An 18,434-nucleotide genomic window follows, 5' to 3' on the forward strand; every position below is an offset into this window, starting at 1 on the left:
TGTATCGAACACCTACTGTCCGGGCACAGACACCAAACATGGACTCGCCAGCAAGTCCGTGTTATTGGTCGGGTTCAGCCCCCTGAACACCGGGAGTTTGTCGCACTGTCATGTGCATGACAGCACGGCAAAAACCACTTCTGATCGGCGGTAAAATCATCACAGCCAGTCAGACGGCCACAGTCCCCACACTGTCAAATGACAGCGTGAGCCCACATCTATGACCAGAAGTATTTAGCTCTGCTCATTGATGTTGGCTGATGGGACTACTGCTCTGTAAATAAATAAAAAAAAACAAAAAACAAAAAAAAACAAAAAACTCATGTGTTCCCCTGTATTTTTGATAACCGGCAAGGCAAAACTGACAGCTGGGGGCGGCAACCCTCAGCTGTCAGCGTTAGCAAGGCTGGTTAGATGCGCCAATTCTGGCACTTTGTCCGGCTCTCCCCATTTGCCCTGTAGCGTTGGCAAGTGGGGTTCATGTCACCACTGTATTGTCAGGTGGCATCAAACCCACGGCTTAGTAATGGAGAGGTGTCTATAAGACACCTCTCCATTACTGATCCTATAGTTGTATTGTAAATAAATACACAGCCACAATAGTCTGTTATTTGAAAAAACAAAAACATACTTTTCCATTTTTACTTAAAAATAACACAGTTGTATCACCCAACGCCAAATTGCACCGAATCCCTCGTCTCCTGTAATAAAACAAAAATAAAGAGACCGCAAAATCCTTCACCTGTTCTTCGTTCTGTCCCACGCCGTAATCCATGTCTGGTGAATAAACAGTTTTCAAGCTGGATGTTGCCAAGCTGCAAACGTCCAGGCTGAGAACCACTGGTGAATGAGCTGCTGCAGCGTCAGTGACTAGCGGTGACATCATCAAGGTTACTGCCAGTCAGTTGAGGCAACATTCCCAGCCAAGCCAGTGAACTGCGGTGACCTCGGTGAGATCCCCGCTAGCACAGTGAGAAAAAAAATCTCACGGTGCAGAGGAGAGTTCAAATTCACCGCAGTGAACTTATTTACAAAAAAAAAAAAAAAATCGGACCGGGGATCCTTCTTTTCTTGATGACCAGCCTTGCTGAAGCTGGTAGCTGAGGGATGCAGCCCCAAGTGCGGTGCAGGAGTCGGCTGATGAATACTTCCATCAGCCGCTCCTGCTCCCACTGTTCTTAGCGGCAGCTGATGGGAGCAGTAGTCCCATCAGCTGACACCAGTGACCGGAGGCAAACTTAAAACCTCCGATCACAGCTGCTGGATCACACTGTCTTGACAGCGTGGGAACCGTGGCTGTCTTACGGGCGGTGATGATTTTACCTCCCATCAGAAGTGGTGTTTGACAGAGTGTTTGACGAGTGTGACCAACTTTTTACTATTGAGGTTGCCTATGCGGCATCAGTAGTAAAAAAAAACCGGGGGGCGTGGCCTGCACGCTGATGGCAACGGCTGCTTGAAAGGAGAGCTCTGTGCTTCAGCAGGATAAACCAGCTCTTATCAGCTCACAGATAACAGGATTACCAGCTACAGGAGGTGTGAGTAACCCCAGCCCTTAGTGATGCCTAAGTTGAGACCTAAAAAAACTGGCACTCCAGCCAAGCTGACAGACTTTTACCCCCGGGATAGGGAAGTCTCCTCACCTAGCAAGATGGTGCTGTCTTCCCACTCCTCACAAGGAGATACAGGCTGCGTGAGAGGCAATACAGGCATTCCTCTGACAGAGGAAACAATGCAATCTCTGCTGAAAAAGCTGAGGGCTTCCCTACAGGGTGATCTCAGAGAAATAGTCAGAGAGCTGAAGGAAGAAATCAGGTCTCTGGGTGATCGCACAGAGCACGTAGAAACTAAAATGGCTGAATTTGCAACATCACATAACAATCTGATAGATGCTAACACAGCTTTGGAAAAGGAGGTGGAGGCATTAAAACTTAAAATCAGTGATATAGAGGACAGATCCCGAAGAAATAACCTAAAAATCAGAGGGATTCCCTCATCTGTAGCAGATAAAGACCTCCATGAATACTTCCACAAGTTTCTGCAGCTTATACTCCCTGGATGGGACGCCAGAGACCTGATAGTGGACAGAATTCATAGAGTCCCTAAATCCAAAGGCATAGATCCAGCTCTGCCTAAAGATGTCCTGGCTAACTTCATTTCTATAAAACAAAAGAAGCTGTGCTGTACACACTGAGGGAAAGTCCAGCCCTGCCAGACACTTTCATGGGACTAAAAATCTTCCCAGATCTTTCTGCTACAACTCTTAATAAAAGAAGAGAATTTGCCCACCTTTCTAAACTCCTTAGAGATCAAGACATCAAGTACAAGTGGGGTTTTCCGGTGAGAATGATAATTTTCAAAGATGGAGGCACTTACATATGTCATACTCCTTCTCAGCTGGGCAAATTGCTGGATGACTGGGGAATAGCCCACCCACCAAACCCTGGCGGGCGGGAGAATCAAAGAAGATCTCCAGACAGGATTAACCCTGAATGGTCAGCAACTTAGCTGGGACTCCTTCCTGCTTATGGCACCTGCTGTCCTTGCTCCTGTGACACGGGATGTCACGTAGCCCCCCTGATGTTCTCGCCTATGGCGAGCGGTTATACTCCGGTCACCCTACTCGGGGCAAACCGGTGTTGATGGAACTTTTTTGTTTTTGTTCTTCTTCTCAAAAATGTTCTTTAATTTTTTTCGGAAATTTCTTTCAATTCCTTGTTGGTCTAACCCTTCTCATCCCTGATGGCGTTCCTAGGAATTCAAACCCCCCTGCGGCTCCAATATGAGAATTAAGATATTGTCTATTAATGTGAACGGACTCAACTCCCCAGCAAAAAGGTCAATGATGTGGAGAGAGGTGATGGCATCTAACTGTGATATAGCGTGCATTCAGGAGACCCACCTTCTTTCCACAGATAATAAACGGATACTTCATCCCAGGTTTCAACACGCCTTTTTTGCTAATGACTTAAAAAAAAAGAGGAGGAGTGGCCATTTTAATAAAGAACTCAGTGGCCCTTAAATTGATAAATGTCAGTTATGGAGCGGATGGAAGATATATTATTTTGTCTTGTTATATTAACAGTGTCCCTTATACCTTGGCAACGGTCTACTCCCCAAATTCATCGCAATTGACCTTTGCTAGGAAATTTTTCCAAGCATTCAAGGATACTGCCACAGGGGCGGAAATCATCTGTGGAGATTTTAATATACCTGTTATACGCTGCATGGATTGCTCCAACATCAACATCTCACATGCTAAGGAACTTAAGCATCTCATCAATGAATTCCATTTTCATGACATCTGGAGATATTTACATGCATCAGAAAGAGACTATACATTCTTCTCTTCCAGGCATCGCTCATACAGTAGAATTGATTTCTTTTTGGTCGACAGCAAATCTATAAGTAATTGTGTTGCAGCTGATATTGGTTTAATCACTTGGACAGATCATGCGCCGATCTCTTTGTCTGTTCAGGGTGGCTTTAATGTTCAAAATTCCCCCAGGTGGAGATTGAATACTAGCTTGCTTGGTAGGCAGAAGGTACATGATGAAGTAGAGTCAGTGTTAACAGAATATTTCAAACTTAATAATAATGGGGAAATTTCTGACGAGACCCTGTGGGCTGCTCATAAAGCAGTAGTCAGGGGGCAGTTCATAAAACTAGCCTCCATCCAAAAACGGCAAAAAGACGCAGATATTAAATATATATTAACCCGTATTCATCACCTTGAATCCCTGAATAAAGCCAAAGCAACCCCTAACTTGACTAAAGAAATTGTAACCCATAGATTTCAACTAAGCTCCCTACTCCTGCAAAATTACGAACATAATCTAAAAAAAAATAGATCGACATTTTATGCTATGGGGGATAGAGCGGGGTCCTTATTGGCAAGAAGGACGAAAAAACGTGAGATTCAATCTAAAATAGAATTCCTGAGGGACCCAAATGGAACAATCACTAGACATCCCATTGAAATAGCAGAAGCATTTGCGAAATATTATGAGGCCCTGTATAATCTAAAAAATGATTCCAACACGTCACAGCCGATTCAAGTGGATATACAGGGCTTTCTAGACACCCTGGATCTTCCCCGGGTCTCAGATGAGCAATTAGAGGAACTTAATCTTCCCTTTACTACACATGAAATCCTAGGTGCCATCAAAATGACTAAGTCTAACTCTGCCCCGGGCCCCGATGGGCTGCCATACGAATATTACAAACAATTTACATCCACTCTGTCCCCCTTTATGTTAAAAACCTTCAATTTTTGGCAAAATAAAGGGTCAATTTCCCCAGACAACTTGGAAGCGATTATTATCACGCTACCCAAGCCAGGGAAACCTGCAGACACCCCGGGTAATTTTAGGCCCATTTCACTCCTAAATTGTGATGTTAAAATTTATGCCAAACTAGTGGCGGATAGACTTCATAAAGTGATCCCGGCCTTAGTGGCCCCAGACCAAGTTGGTTTTGTGACAGGCAGGCAATCTAAGGATGGCACCAGACGGATGCTTGACTTGATTGGACTGGTGGAGATATCGGGTGAACCCAGTGCATTCCTGTCTCTTGATGCTGAAAAAGCCTTTGACAGGGTGCACTGGGGATACCTGGAGAGAGTTCTAACAAAATTCGGGTTCTTGGGAAAAATTAAGTCATCCATTCTAGCTCTCTACTCTTACCCAAATGCGTCAGTGTTGGCATCGGGGTTTCTGTCATCTAAGTTTCAAATAAGTAATGGCACTCGCCAGGGGTGTCCATTGTCTCCCGCTATTTTTACTTTAGTGGTAAAACCTCTGGCGGAAGCTATACGAAAAAACATAGCCATTTCTGGTATAAGAGTTGGGGAATTTGAACATAAACTTGGTTTATACGCAGATGATGTGATAATTTCCTGTTCTAACCCTGTAGTTTTGATTCCAGCAGTGGTGAACACATTATCAAACTTTTCTAAAGTGTCGTATTATAAGCTTAATGCGGCAAAGTCTTTGATATTGCCGTTTAATGTACCGGTGTAAGCCAGGAGTGTGCTGGAGGGGGCCTTTCAATTCAAATGGTGCGACAGGGGGATACCTTATTTAGGTATTAAGCTGACACCATCGCAGATGTTAATTAAAGAAAATTTGGAACCTCTGATCCAAAATTTAGAAAAGGAATTGGGAAGGTATGAAAAAATATCGTTGTCCTGGATGGCCAGGATACAGTCCTTTAAAATGGTTTTCTTACCCAAAATATTGTATGTACTCAGATGCTAACCCATCAAAATTTCTCACAAAACCCTGATGAAACTTCAATCGTTGACTAACAAATTTGTCTGGAGTAATAAAAGGGCCAGGGTCGCAGGTAAAGTGTTATATCCCCCATATGACTCAGGGGGACTGGGCACCCCAAACATATCGGCATATTATAAAGCCTTAGTAATTGAATCACTAAAGGAATGGTGGCGTCCAGGTAATTCACATAGATGGGCTCAGATTGAAAATTTCCTGTCCCGCCAGGGCTCGGTCAGAAGAATGATGGAAGCAGAATATTTGAGCCGTTCACGGTTCTCCCCGTGTGTTCCCACCATGTCAGCTTCCCTGGAGGTCTGGCGAAATGACTTGATTCATAAGATTCAGATTCCTCTTTCAGAGATTTCCCTCAAGTCGTTGGAATCTCAAATCCCCTTTTTGAATCTAGCCAGGTGGGAGGGATCGGGCATTACAGTGCTGGCGGATCTATTCTCTGATTTGGGTGTTAACCCCTTTAATGAAATAGTACGGAAACACCCCTCTTTAAAGGGTTGTTTCTATCAACACATCCAAATTAGTCATTTTCTGGCCTCTAAATTTCCTCTAAAGTCGAATCCTCTGTTACCTACAACAAAGGCTTTGGTATTTAAAAAGATAATTAAATCCAAAGGTATCTCCTCAACATACAAATGGCTCAATAACCCCCCCGAAGTGCAAAAATCTCCTTATATGAATAAATGGGACGTGGAGTTGAATGTTTCTACCTCTCCTTCAAACTGGCACTCGGCTTCAGCAAATATCCAAAAATATTCCAAGTGCATAAATCATCTGGAGCAACTGAAAAAAGTACACCTGCGATGGTATCGGTCCCCAGCCAACTTAGCACAGTTCCTCCCAAATTATTCGCCACATTGTTGGAAGGGCTGCCTCCAAAGGGGTACTCTTGGTCACTGCTGGTGGGCTTGTCCCAAGGTTTTCTCATTCTGGCTGGAGGTGTTTGGCCTGATGGGTGAGCTGACAGGCAATACTATTAATCCGAATCCGGGACTGGCAGTGCTAAACGTGGGTATAGAGGAGTTCTCTTGGGAATCCAGGGGATTATTGGTTCACATTCTAGTTGCTGCCAGATATTGTATAAGTAGCTATTGGAAATCCCCAAAGACACCTACATTAGCTGAACTATATAACCGAATTAATCTCCATTGCCAATACGAGTTCTGTCTGGCTCACTCCATCCGCGCCAAAAACAAAATACTTCAGACTTCGGACACGTGGCTAAACTCTGTATATGCATCCCCTGTCAGGCATCTGTTTCCAGGGCAAACTGTCTGAGATTAATAAAATGGGTCAAATAGGGTCAAAGAGAGTGTTACGCAGGGAGTTCATCCGTACCACATGTCAATATTCAAGGTGTTTATATCTATGTTGTTGTTACTGCTCGGGCTACCCCGGAACGCCATCTAATTCCCTAGCTCCCCCCCCTCCCTGGTTGCCTCTTTGCAACCATCCATGGTTCTCCCCCCCCACCTCTTCCTCCCTTCCCCTTTCTTATCTTCCTTTCTTAAGGTACTGTCACACTTAGCAATGTACCAGCGATCCCGACCAGCGATATGACGCGGTCAGGATCGCTGGTACATCGCTAAGTGGTCGCTAGTGAGCTGCCACACAGGCAGATCTCACTAGCGACATCGCTGGGGACGGGGATCGCTACTTACCTGTCACACCAGGCGATCCTGCGTCCTCTCGCCCGGCTCCACGCGTCGCTCGTCCTCACAGCAGGAAGCGCCACAGGAAGCTGACGACGAGAAACAGTCCTGAACGTTCTCGCGCGATCAGCGATAACCAGCGGGGGAGCCGGTCGTAGGTAAGTATCAGACACAGAGATATCGCTAGCAATATCGCTATAACGTCACTAGTTATAGCGATATTGCTAGCGATATCTCTTAGTGTGACATGCCCTTTACTCTCTGGTTCTGGTTGTTTGAAACCCTCGTTTTGAGGATTAAAGATTAAATGGTAGGTTGACTTTATACGTATTAGGTGTTGATTAACGAAAAAAAAAAAAGTTGTAACTTGTATCAGACATGATTGTTGGTGGTGTGATGGGAAATGTGAATCATAATCAAAAGATATACTACCACGTGTTACAGCGTTGTTGTCTTTGTGTATTAATGCCATTGATACCTAAATTTTTTCCTTTTTCTAATGTAACTTCCTACAATAAAAATTGATTGGAATAAAAAAAAGTAGTAAAAAAACCTAATGTTAAAAATAAAAAATCGTGTTTTTCTCACCTTCCGACGTCCCGCGCAGCGTCCCCGATCAGCGTCCCCGATCATTGCAATGCTTCCTGCAGGTTCCGTTACCAGTGATGCATTGTGACAATGACCTTTGATGAGGTCGCAGTTTTGAGAGACCGCTACAGTGTCGCAAGTCAGCGACATCAAAGGTCATTGTCACAATGCATCACTGGGGACGGGACCAGCCGGGAGCATCGCTGAGACCTGCTGACGCTGCGAGGGACGCCGAAAGGTGAGAAAATGACGATTTTTTTTTTTTTAACCCCTTTTCTCCGGGGTCTCGGCTGCAGGGGGTAGCCGAGACCCCAGAGAACATGAATCGGGTCGGTTTTTGCTGACCCCGCTTTTGTGATCGCTGTTATTAACACTATAACGGCGACCGCAAAAAAAAAAAAAAAAGCCGCGATTTTGCATTTAATTTCTCTTTCCTCTGATGTGATCGCACATCATAGGAGAGAGAAAGAGGGTCCCCGATCCCCCCCGCTACCTCTCCATGGTCCAGGGTCCCCTCCCGGTGGTCCTGTGTCCCGCCGGCGTCCTCCGGTGGGAGCCGCCATCTTGGATCCGGAGAAAATGGCGGGCACATGCGCAGTGCGCCCGCCGGGAATCTCCAGGCTCCGGCTGGCAGATTCCATTCATTCATTTTGATCACTATGATAAACTATCATAGTGATCAAAATAAAAAAAATAGTAAATCACCCCCCCCCCCCCCCCGTTTATCACCCACTTAGTTAGGCAAACATAATGAAATAAAGAAAATATATTTTTTTTTCATTTTTCCATTAGGGTTAGGGATTAGGGTTAGGATTAGGGGTGAAGCAAGAATTGAGGGGTTTCCACTATTTACCAACTTAAAATTGGGGGCTAAAAATCACTTTTGTGGAAATAAAAAATACTTTTTATTTTCACGGCTCTGGGTTATAAACTTCTGTGAAGCACTTGGGGGTTCAAAGTGCTCACCACACATCTAGATAAGCTCCTTGGGGGGTCTAGTTTCCAAAATGGGGTCACTTGTAGGGGGTTTCCACTGTTTAGGTACATCAGGGGTTCTGCAAACGCAACATGACGCCCGCTGACCATTCCATCAAAGTCTGCATTCCAAAATGGCGCTCCTTCCCTTCCAAGCTCTGCCATGCGCCCAAACAGTGGTTTACCTCCACACATGGGGTATCAGCATACTCAGGACAAATTGCACAACAACTTTTGTTGTCCAGTTTCTTCTGCTACCCTTAGGAAAATAAAAAATAGCGGGCTAAAAAAATCATTTTTGAGAAAAAAAAAGTGATTATTTATTTTCACTGCTCTGCATTATAAACTTCTGTGAAGCACTTGGGGGTTCAAAGCAGGGCTGTGGAGTCGGAGTCGGTGCTCATTTTGGTGGAGTCGGAGTTGGTATAAAATGGACCGACTCCTAAAATATATAATAAATTGGGTACAGTAATTCAATGCAGTATGTGCTGAATATTTTTTCATAGGAATTTGGGAAAGTTATGAAATGTCCTATAAATGGCTGTTCTATTCCTGATCTAAGGCTACATTCACACACAGCGTTTTTCCTGCGTTTTTTGAGGATACGTTTTTCAGCTACAAAAGCCGATCAGCTTTTTAAAAAACTGCATCACCTGAAAGGTTTTTGAGCTCATAGATAATGTTTTCAATAGCAAAAGCAGATTAGAAATCTGCTCTATATATCCATATCTGTCTATCCATATCGTATCTGTACCAAAAAGAATGAAAACCGGGTAGTGCACAGACTAACACTCCTTTTTTTTTTAGCACCAGTCAGGTACACCTCATAGCTGCCTAAAAGGACGCCCAGGACAGGCATTGCTCGTCTTCAGTAACACATCAACATCAATTGATAGTTGGAATAAATAGACTGCATTCACCACATCTTAAGGTGCAGGCTTTATTTTCAAGTGTAGGGGTGTGCAGCAGCTGAGGTGTGCAGTATGAGGTTCTGCGGAACAATATGAGGTTCTGCCCCCCCCCAGGTTTGATCCTGGCTACGCCCATGGTGTGAATGTAGCCTGAGGATCTAGACTTTGTGTTAGCTGAGATAAGTCATAGTGATATATATATATATATATATATATATATACACACACACACACACAAACATACATACATATACACAGTACCGACCAAAAGTTTGGACACACCTCATTCAAAGAGTTTTCCTTATTTTCATTACTATGAAAATTGTAGATTCACTCTGAAGGCATCAAAACTATGAATGAACACATGTGGAATTATATAATTAGCAAAAAATTGTGAAACAACTGAAAATACTGTATGTCTTATATTCTAGGTTCTTCAAAGTAGCCACCTTTTGCTTGATTACTGCTTTGCACACTCTTGATGAGCTTCAAGAGGTAGTCACCGGAAATGGTTTTCACTTCACAGGTGTGCCCTGTCAGGTTTATTGAGTGGGATTTCTTGCCTTATAAATCAGTTGTGTTGTGCAGAAGTCTGGTGGATACACAGCTGATAGTCCTACTGAATAGAGTGTTAGAATTTGTATTATGGCAAGAAAAAAGCAGCTAAGTAAAGAAAAACAAGTGGCCATCATTACTTTAAGAAATGAAGGTCAGTCCAAAAAATTGGGAAAACTATGAAAGTGTCTCGAAGTGCAGTGCCAAAAACAATCAAGCGCTACAAAGAAACTGGCTCACATGTGGACCGCCCCAGGAAAGGACCAAGAGTCACCTCTGCTGCGGAGGATAAGTTCATCCGAGTCACCAGCCTCAGAAATCGCAGGTTAACAGCAGCTCAGATTAGAGACCAGGTCAATGCACAGAGTTCTAGCAGCAGACACATCTCTACAACAACTGTTAAGAGGAGACTTTGTGCAGCAGGCCTTCATGGTATAATAGCTGCTAGGAAACCACTGCTAAGGACAGGCAACAAGCAGAAGAGACTTGTTTGGGCTAAAGAACACAAGGAATGGACATTAGACCAGTGGAAATCAGTGCTTTAGTCTGATGAGTCGAAATTTGAGATCTTTGTTTCCAACCACCGTGTCTTTGTGCGACGCAGAAAAGGTGAACGGATGGACTCTACATGCCTGGTTCCCACCGTGAAGCATGGAGGAGGAGATGTGATGGTGTGGGGGTGCTTTGCCGGTGGCACTGTTGGGGATTTATTCAAAATTGAAGGCATACTGAACCAGCATGGCTACCACAGCATCTTGCAGCGGCATGCTATTCCATCCGGTTTGCGTTTAGTTGGACCATCATTTATTTTTCAAAAGGACAATCACCCCAAACACACCTCCAGGCTGTGTAAGGGCTATTTGACCACGAAGGAGAGTGATGGGGTGCTACGCCAGATGACCTGGCCTCCACAGTCACCAGACCTGAACCCTATCGAGATGGTTTGAGGTGAGCTGGACCGCAGAGTGAAGGCAAAAGGGCCAACAAGTCCTAATCATCTCTGGGAACTCCTTCAAGACTGTTGGAAGACCATTTCCGGTGATTACCTCTTGAAGCTCATCAAGAGGATGCCAAGAGTGTGCAAAGCAGTAATCAAAGCAAAAGGTTGGCTTCTTTGAGGAACCTAGAATATAAGACATATTTTCAGTTGTTTCACACTTTTTTGTTAATTATATAATTCCACATGTGCTAATTCATAGTTTTGATGCCTTCAGAATGAATCTACAATATTCATAGTCAAGAAATAAAAGAAAACTCTTTGAATGAGAAGGTGTGTCCAAACTTTTGGTCTGTACTGTATATATGTAACCGATATTACATAGTGTATTACATATTTACAATTTATTACAGTTTTTTGTGTTCTAAAGTTGTATTCCAATAAATATATATTCTGTTCTATCTAAATATCTTGATTATTGGATCATAAAAATTATTAAATGTCTGATGTTCACATTGTACTACAATAAATTTTTCACTTAAATATAAGCAATATGTGTGGGAGTCGGAGTCGGAGTCGTGGAGTTGGAGTCGGTGTAAGGGAAATTGAGGAGTCGGAGTTGCAGGTTTGGTTTACCGACTCCACAGCCCTGGTTCAAAGTGCTCACCACATATCTAGATAAGCTCCTTCAGGGGTCTAGTTTCCAAAATGGTGTCACTTGTGGTTTTTTTTCACTGTTTAGGCACATCAGGGGCTCTCCAAAAGCGACATGGCATCCAATCTCAATTCCAGCCAATTCTGCATTGAAAAAGTCAAACGGTACTCCTTCCCTTCTGAGCTCTGCCGTGCACCCAAACAGAGGTTTACCCCCACATATGGGGTATCAGCCTACTCAGGACAAATCGCACAACTGTGGGGGTATGATTTCTCCTGTTACCCTTGTAAAAATAAAAATTTGGGAGCGAAAATACCATTTTTGTGGAAAAAATGATTTTTATTTTTACGGCTCTACGTTATAAACTTCTGTGAAGCATTTGAAGGTTCAAAGTGCTCACCAGACATCTACACAAGTTCCTTAAGGGGTCTAGTTTCCAAAATGGAGTCACTTGTTGGGGGGTTTCCACTGTTTAGGAACATTAGGGGCTCTCCGAACGCAACATGGCATCCGATCTCAATTGCAGCCAATTCTGCGTTGAAAAAGTTTATCCCCACATATTGGGTATTGGCGTATTCAGGAGAAATTGCACAACAAATTTTGTGGTTTATATTCTTTTACCACTTGTGAAAATAAAAAAAAAATTAGTTCTGAAGTAATTTTTTTGCAAAAATAAAGTTAAATGTTAATTTTTTCCTTCCACATTGCTTTAGTTCCCGTGAAGCACGTAAAGGGTTAATAAACTTCTTGAATGTGGTTTTGAGCACCTTGAGGGGGTCTAGTTTTTAGAATGGTGTCACTTTTGGGTATTTTCTGTCATGTACACCCCTCAAAAATGACTTTAAATGTGATGTGGTCCCTAAAAAAATGGTTTTGTAAATTTTGTTGTATAAATGAGAAATCGCTGGTCAACTTTTAACCCTTATAACTTCCTATCAAAAAAAAAATTTGTTTCCAAAATTGTGCTGATGTAAAGTAGACATGTGGGAATTGCTATTTATTAAGAAATTTATGTGACACAATTCTCTGATTTAAGGGCATAAAAATTTAATGTTTTAAAATTGCAAAATTGTCAAAATTTGCGCCATATTTCCATTTTTTTCATAAATAAACACAAGACATATCGAAGAAATGTTACCACTAACATGAAGTACAATATGTCACGAAAAAACAATCTCAGAATCAGCGGGATCCGTTAAAGCGTTCCAGAGTTATAACCTCATAAAGTGACAGTGGTCAGAATTGTAAAAATTGGCCTGGTCATTTAGCTGTAAAATGGCTCAGTCACTAAGGGGTTAATTCTATTTTTTACAGGGATATGGTACCCAGAGCCCGGAGGAGAATCTCCTCTCCTCCAGACCGTGGGTACCATCCGCAAATGTTCTGCTTACTTTTCACATAGTGGGCATAGCCACATGCGGAAAGTAAGCGGAACAATGCATTCCTAGGTGTGCGGATTTTCACGCCATGCCGCACAAAGAATGAGCATGCTGCGTATTTTTCCGCGATGCAATTCCACTGCAGAAAAATCCGCAGCATTAGCACAGCATTTGTGGAATGCCATAGGATGCTTTCTTTTGCGTTTTTGCGGCAAAATCGCGCGTTTAAATTCGTCGCGAAAACGCAAAAAAAACGCGACATGTGAACACAGCCTAAGTATGTCATGGACGTTGTTTATAGCAACCTTGTATTTAATAAAGTACATTCAACTCTGTGCAAAAAAACATGACTGAATCCAGGGAAACCTTTCCCAAAAAGTTTCCTGATATTCAATCCTATTCTTGCAGTAAAATAGCTACCACACAGAGCCATACTATTGCGGTCATAATCTGGCCTAAAGGGAGGAAAGAATCCGGAAGGAAGCAGACTCTGTATACATAAACATATAACGAATGGCACTCACCTTTGCTGGCCATAAACGCTTATTCCACATACAGAAAACGTACTCTGGAGCACCCATGGTTCACCTGCGGATTTTCATCACTGGCACCTAAATAATAGCTAGGCATTAGTACATGAGCACATATAAATGTACTGCAATTGCACAGAACTTCCTTCAACATTACAGTGGGGGTGAAGACACAGCATTTCTTCTTAATTATGCCACACGTAAATTGTGTAGGCCCACAATCAAACTGTTGTCTGAAGTAGTCACTCTTGAAGGATGAATATTTACCTCTAAAATATTACCTCCTTTTCTGTTATCTTTGCCAAACAGTAAACCATGGCCACTGAACAGTGATATTTGCTGATATGTTGATTACATACATTGGCCATGCTAGTTAATTTTCTATTATCTTTGCCAAACACTAAACCATGGCCACTGAACAGTGATATTTGCTGATATGTTGATTACATATATTGTCCATGCCAGAGAGTTTGTTGGCATTCCCAAACAGAGGAGGAAAAACTATGCCAATAGATTACATGAACAATGCAGGTTGGCCTCATTCACATCTCTCTGACCACTGGATGCTGGCTGAAGGGCAGTTGTGAACTACAGGTGCTTCTCAGAAAATTAGAATATCATCAAAAAGTTGATTTATTTTGGTTCTTCAATACAAAAAGTGAATCTCAGATATTATATAACGTGATTACAAACAGAGTGATCTATTTCACGTGTTTATTTCTGTTAATGTTGATGATTATGGCTTACAGCCAATGAAAACACAAAAGTCATTATCTCAGTAAATTAGAATACTTTATAGCACCAACTTGAAAAATTATTTTAAGATCCGAAATGTTGTCCTACTGAAATGTTCAATAAATGCACTCAATACTTGGTCAGGGCTCCTTTGCATCAATGTTTGTAACGACTCTATATAATATAGTTCACTTTTTGTATTGATGAACTGAAAAAAAAAAAACAACTTTTTGATGATATTCTAATTTTGTGAGAAGCACCTGTATATAAAGAGACTTTCTTCTGGCCCATATGACTCTACAGGAGATCAGCTTAGGGGACTACGGCCCCAGCTGGAAGAACACACGACAGTTTCATTGACCATCCCTGAAACTCCAGAGACGTCTTACAGAATTCAGGTTGGGACAATCTGGTCACGTGGCCACATAGCAAGCTGAGAGCAGTGAGATAAGCTTGTTATTACCTCCTCGCTGTATGGGCCCACCAAAAGTAGGAAGCTACTGGTGGGGGAATTCGGCACTGTAAGCAGCTCTAATCCCGGTGAGTCAGCGGAAGGGTGAGACTCTGTAAGTTGCACAATCTTGGGTATTTGCTGTGACTGTTCTGCATGCTATTGTCTATTGGTGGTTCAATAAATTATTGCCATGCTGTTTTACCCTCACCCTGTGTTGCCTTAGCAGTGTTCTGCCCACGGGGAGAGAGCGGTCATTTAGTGGTATGAGCCCAGGTCCATTAAAGTCCGGGCCAGCGGACGAGTGCACCCACTGATCCCCGTGTGAAGTGGGGTGCAGGTGTATCGGAGTGTGATTTATGCTCCTATTGCAGCATAGGACAGAGGTTGAATGATGAACTGAGTGAGAGGAGATAGATTAACCCTTGCAGGCGCAACCCCAAATCATGTGTCGAGAAGCGGGTACGTGACAACGTGGTATTATTCGTTACCTATGTGGTAGTAATATGTGGTTCGGACATGGTGTTACTGTATTTGTCCCTTGTAAGTGTATTATTGTTCATTTTAAAAAAACGTATGACACATTCCATAGAAGAAAAATAAAAATATACCAAAAAGAGTATTGGATATTTTAACAAATATTTAAATAGGTTAGAGGAAAAAAAAAATCAATTTGCCAAAACAAGATCTGATGGCTATGTATGCGATATGGTGTTCAATGGGAACTGTTAATGGGTGATTGGTGAGGCCGTGATGCAGAAGTGGAGTTTTTCCAAGAGTGGGTGGTGGGACTGTGGAAGGTTTGAGGGATGGAGGCAGAGCTGAGATGGAGCCTGAGAAGTCTCATGGGGGCCAAAAAATATTGCCAATATGAGGCCCCGAAATTCCAATTGACAGCCCTGATCTCAGAGGGGTGGGGGTCTAACCTCTGGCTCCCCCACCCATCAACTGTTCTCAGGGCTGGTCAGATGGCAGCAGAGCAGTACAGCTATCACCGGTAGCAGCCAGATGTGCCGCACTGCCATAAACCAGCTGTACTGCTCCGCAGCTGCTGACATCTGGGTGACGCTGTCAGCAAGAATAGCTGATTGTGGGCCTGTACAGATTATTGGTCAGAGTGCGATCGGACAAGCCATTGGATCGCATCCACACCAACGTTAGTCTATGGATCAGTGTACACATCTTGATTTTTTTCCCCTCGAACAGAGAGTCTGTCAGAGGAAAATAAATAATCACTGCATGTCTGAGTTTGACATTATTCGGATCGCCCTCAGCCATGCAAGTCAACGAGTGCACACTATGGCACTCCAATGGCATATGATTGTAGTTAGATTTCCACACGCTGACACAATGGGGAAGTTTTGTTCCCCATCTTCTCCTCACTGTGTACTCCGATTCTCTCACCCGAGTGTCATTTGCATCCGATTCTCAGAGAATTAAGGCTGTCTGCACCAGCCCTATCACCAAAGAACTTGGAATTTCAAATTACAAAACAAACATCATATTATAAACTCACCCCCATTTTCTTAAGATAGACATCGGACACAGTATGAAAACGCCACTCAGCACTTTACACACATGGGAGCCATCCAACAATTCTGAGTCAAACAATTTGTTTTTTTAAAAATGCTAAAATTATGTCCCAGGACCTACAGAATTCATACATGGGTGGATGGGATGGATACATCCAGGAACAGTCTTCTAGCCTTCATCTTACAGGTAATTGTAGTTCCAGGCATATTTATCCTTATTTTGCTGTCATCCAGCAAAATGGCTCATGCATACCACTCGGTTATCTTGTATATTAATTAGCCCAGAGACCTATAGGCACATGCACTTTTACACGGGATATTTATCTCATGCACCTTATTGAGGACATCCATTTTTCTCATTAACTGTACTATAATATATGAAATTTGTCACATCTGGCATCTCCCCCAGAATGTTTTTTTTTTAATCTAGGTACCCATGCTATTCCCTGCTTATGCACTCTATGTAATATCTGATCATAGGTATTGTGCCTTGGGATTTAAACTGTATATAGCTGTACATTCAAGATCGAAGAAAAGAAAGACAGCGGCACTCACCAAAATGAAAGCAAATAAATATTCAGTCCTTAATTACACCCTTCACGGTGTGTTCAAGCGACACGTGGACGTGCAGGTTCAAGGAGGCATGAGGGGGGAGAGAAGGTGGATGACAGCCGTTTCGCGAGTAATCGCTTCAAAGGGTCAGTAACTGCACTCAATACTTGGAGTGGAGGGCCGGGGGACCCCATTTTGCTCTCCTCTGGTATGCTAGATCATATCAGAGGAGAAATGAATGGGAAATCTGACCTTTTTTTTTGGCGATCGCTGTTATTCCGTGAATAACGAGATTGGAGACGGTAAAAACCGACCTGAATCACATTCTCTGGGGTCTCAGTTACCCCCGGTAGCTGAGACCCTAGAGATTTTTCAACGCTATTCACTTATTTCTCAGCGTCGTTAAAAAGCGATGCTGAGGAATAAGGCCCCTTAACTACCATCGTTAAGCATATTGGCGGTTGTGAAGGGGAAAAGAATCTCACAGACCTCATAGATGGAAGGCTTATGGCTGTTAGTAAAAGGGAGGGGGGCTTATATTGGGCACTGATTTTATTTTTAATGCATTTTGTACATTTTTAGTCCTTTCGGTTATTAATCTCTCGTAGATGAGAATAAACAATGTAGATGAGAAAATTTACGTCTTTCATATAGCTGAATAGCTATTCTCCAAAGACAAAACCTCACTTTAACTTGCTTATATATTCTGGTATCATTTTTGTTAACCTTTTTAGATTGACCAATAGCGCTGTAGTGAAAAAATAAAATTAATCAAAAATACAAAACTACCTAATAACTATGCACACAGTGTATCTCCTCCGTGGGTTGCATTTGTCACTGTACATCCTGTTTTTAGATTACAACTATTGAAATATCTATCTATATACATACACACAGTTGGGTTCAGAAATATTTGAACAGTGACACAAGTTTTGGCATTTAACGGTTTACCAAAACACATTTAAGAAAGTTATATAAGCAACATGAGCTTAAAGTGCAGACGCACGTCCCTTAGATACCCGTTGTGTACGTTAGTTACCAGCTGATTGCTGGTCTCCCGCCTGTCACACGCAGCGATGCGTGCTGGCCAGCAGGAGACCAGCGATCAAAGAAATGTCCAGGGCTTTCCAAGAGCGATCAGCGATACCGGCAGGGGGGCCGGTCGCTGATCCCCATCACACACAGCGATCTCGCTGGTGAGATCGCTGTTGTGTCACAAAACTTGTGACTCAGCAGCGATCTCGCTAGCGAGATCGCTATGTGTGACGGGGCCCTAAGGGTTTAGAAGTTACAGCTCTTTAACATATAGCTGCCTCTTTTCAAGAGACCAAAAGTAATTGGAAATTTATCTCAAAAGCTCTTTAATGGGTTGCATGAGTTATTCTCTCGTTAATCGATCATCAAATAAGAAGGTGAATGGTCTGATGACGATTCCAGGTATGGCATTTGCACTTACAACATGTGGCCATCATTAGGCTGAAAAAAAAACAAGAAATCCAAAAGAGAGATAGCAGAAATGTTAAGAGTGACCAAATTAACAGCGTGGTACATTCTTGAAAAAAAAGGAAGAAAAAGCAAGAAAAAAAAAAAAAAAAGTGCACTGGAGAGCTTGGGAACTATAAAAATTCTGGACATTCATGGAAGACAACAGTGGTGGTAGATTGCAGAATCATTTCCATGCTGAAAAAAACTCC

At 42.7% G+C, this 18,434-nt stretch overlaps 1 protein-coding gene across 8 annotated transcripts in view; it reads right to left on the reverse strand.

Moving 5' to 3' along the window:
* The window catches only part of PWWP3A (PWWP domain containing 3A, DNA repair factor), a 143,166-nt gene that overhangs the window by 110,470 nt on the left and 14,262 nt on the right, over positions 1-18,434 (reverse strand). For all 8 annotated transcript variants that reach the window (XM_073547210.1, XM_073547235.1, XM_073547222.1 and 5 more), the window contains exon 2: positions 13,465-13,551. In XM_073547210.1, the coding sequence (XP_073403311.1) occupies positions 13,465-13,521 (57 nt within the window). In that variant the 5' untranslated portion in view covers positions 13,522-13,551. The remainder of the gene's footprint in view (positions 1-13,464; positions 13,552-18,434) is intronic.

The sequence above is a fragment of the Dendrobates tinctorius genome, unplaced genomic scaffold, assembly GCF_039654945.1.
Source record: "Dendrobates tinctorius isolate UK_male_01 unplaced genomic scaffold, ASM3965494v1 ptg000011l, whole genome shotgun sequence".
Classification (NCBI taxonomy): Eukaryota; Metazoa; Chordata; class Amphibia; order Anura; family Dendrobatidae; genus Dendrobates; species Dendrobates tinctorius.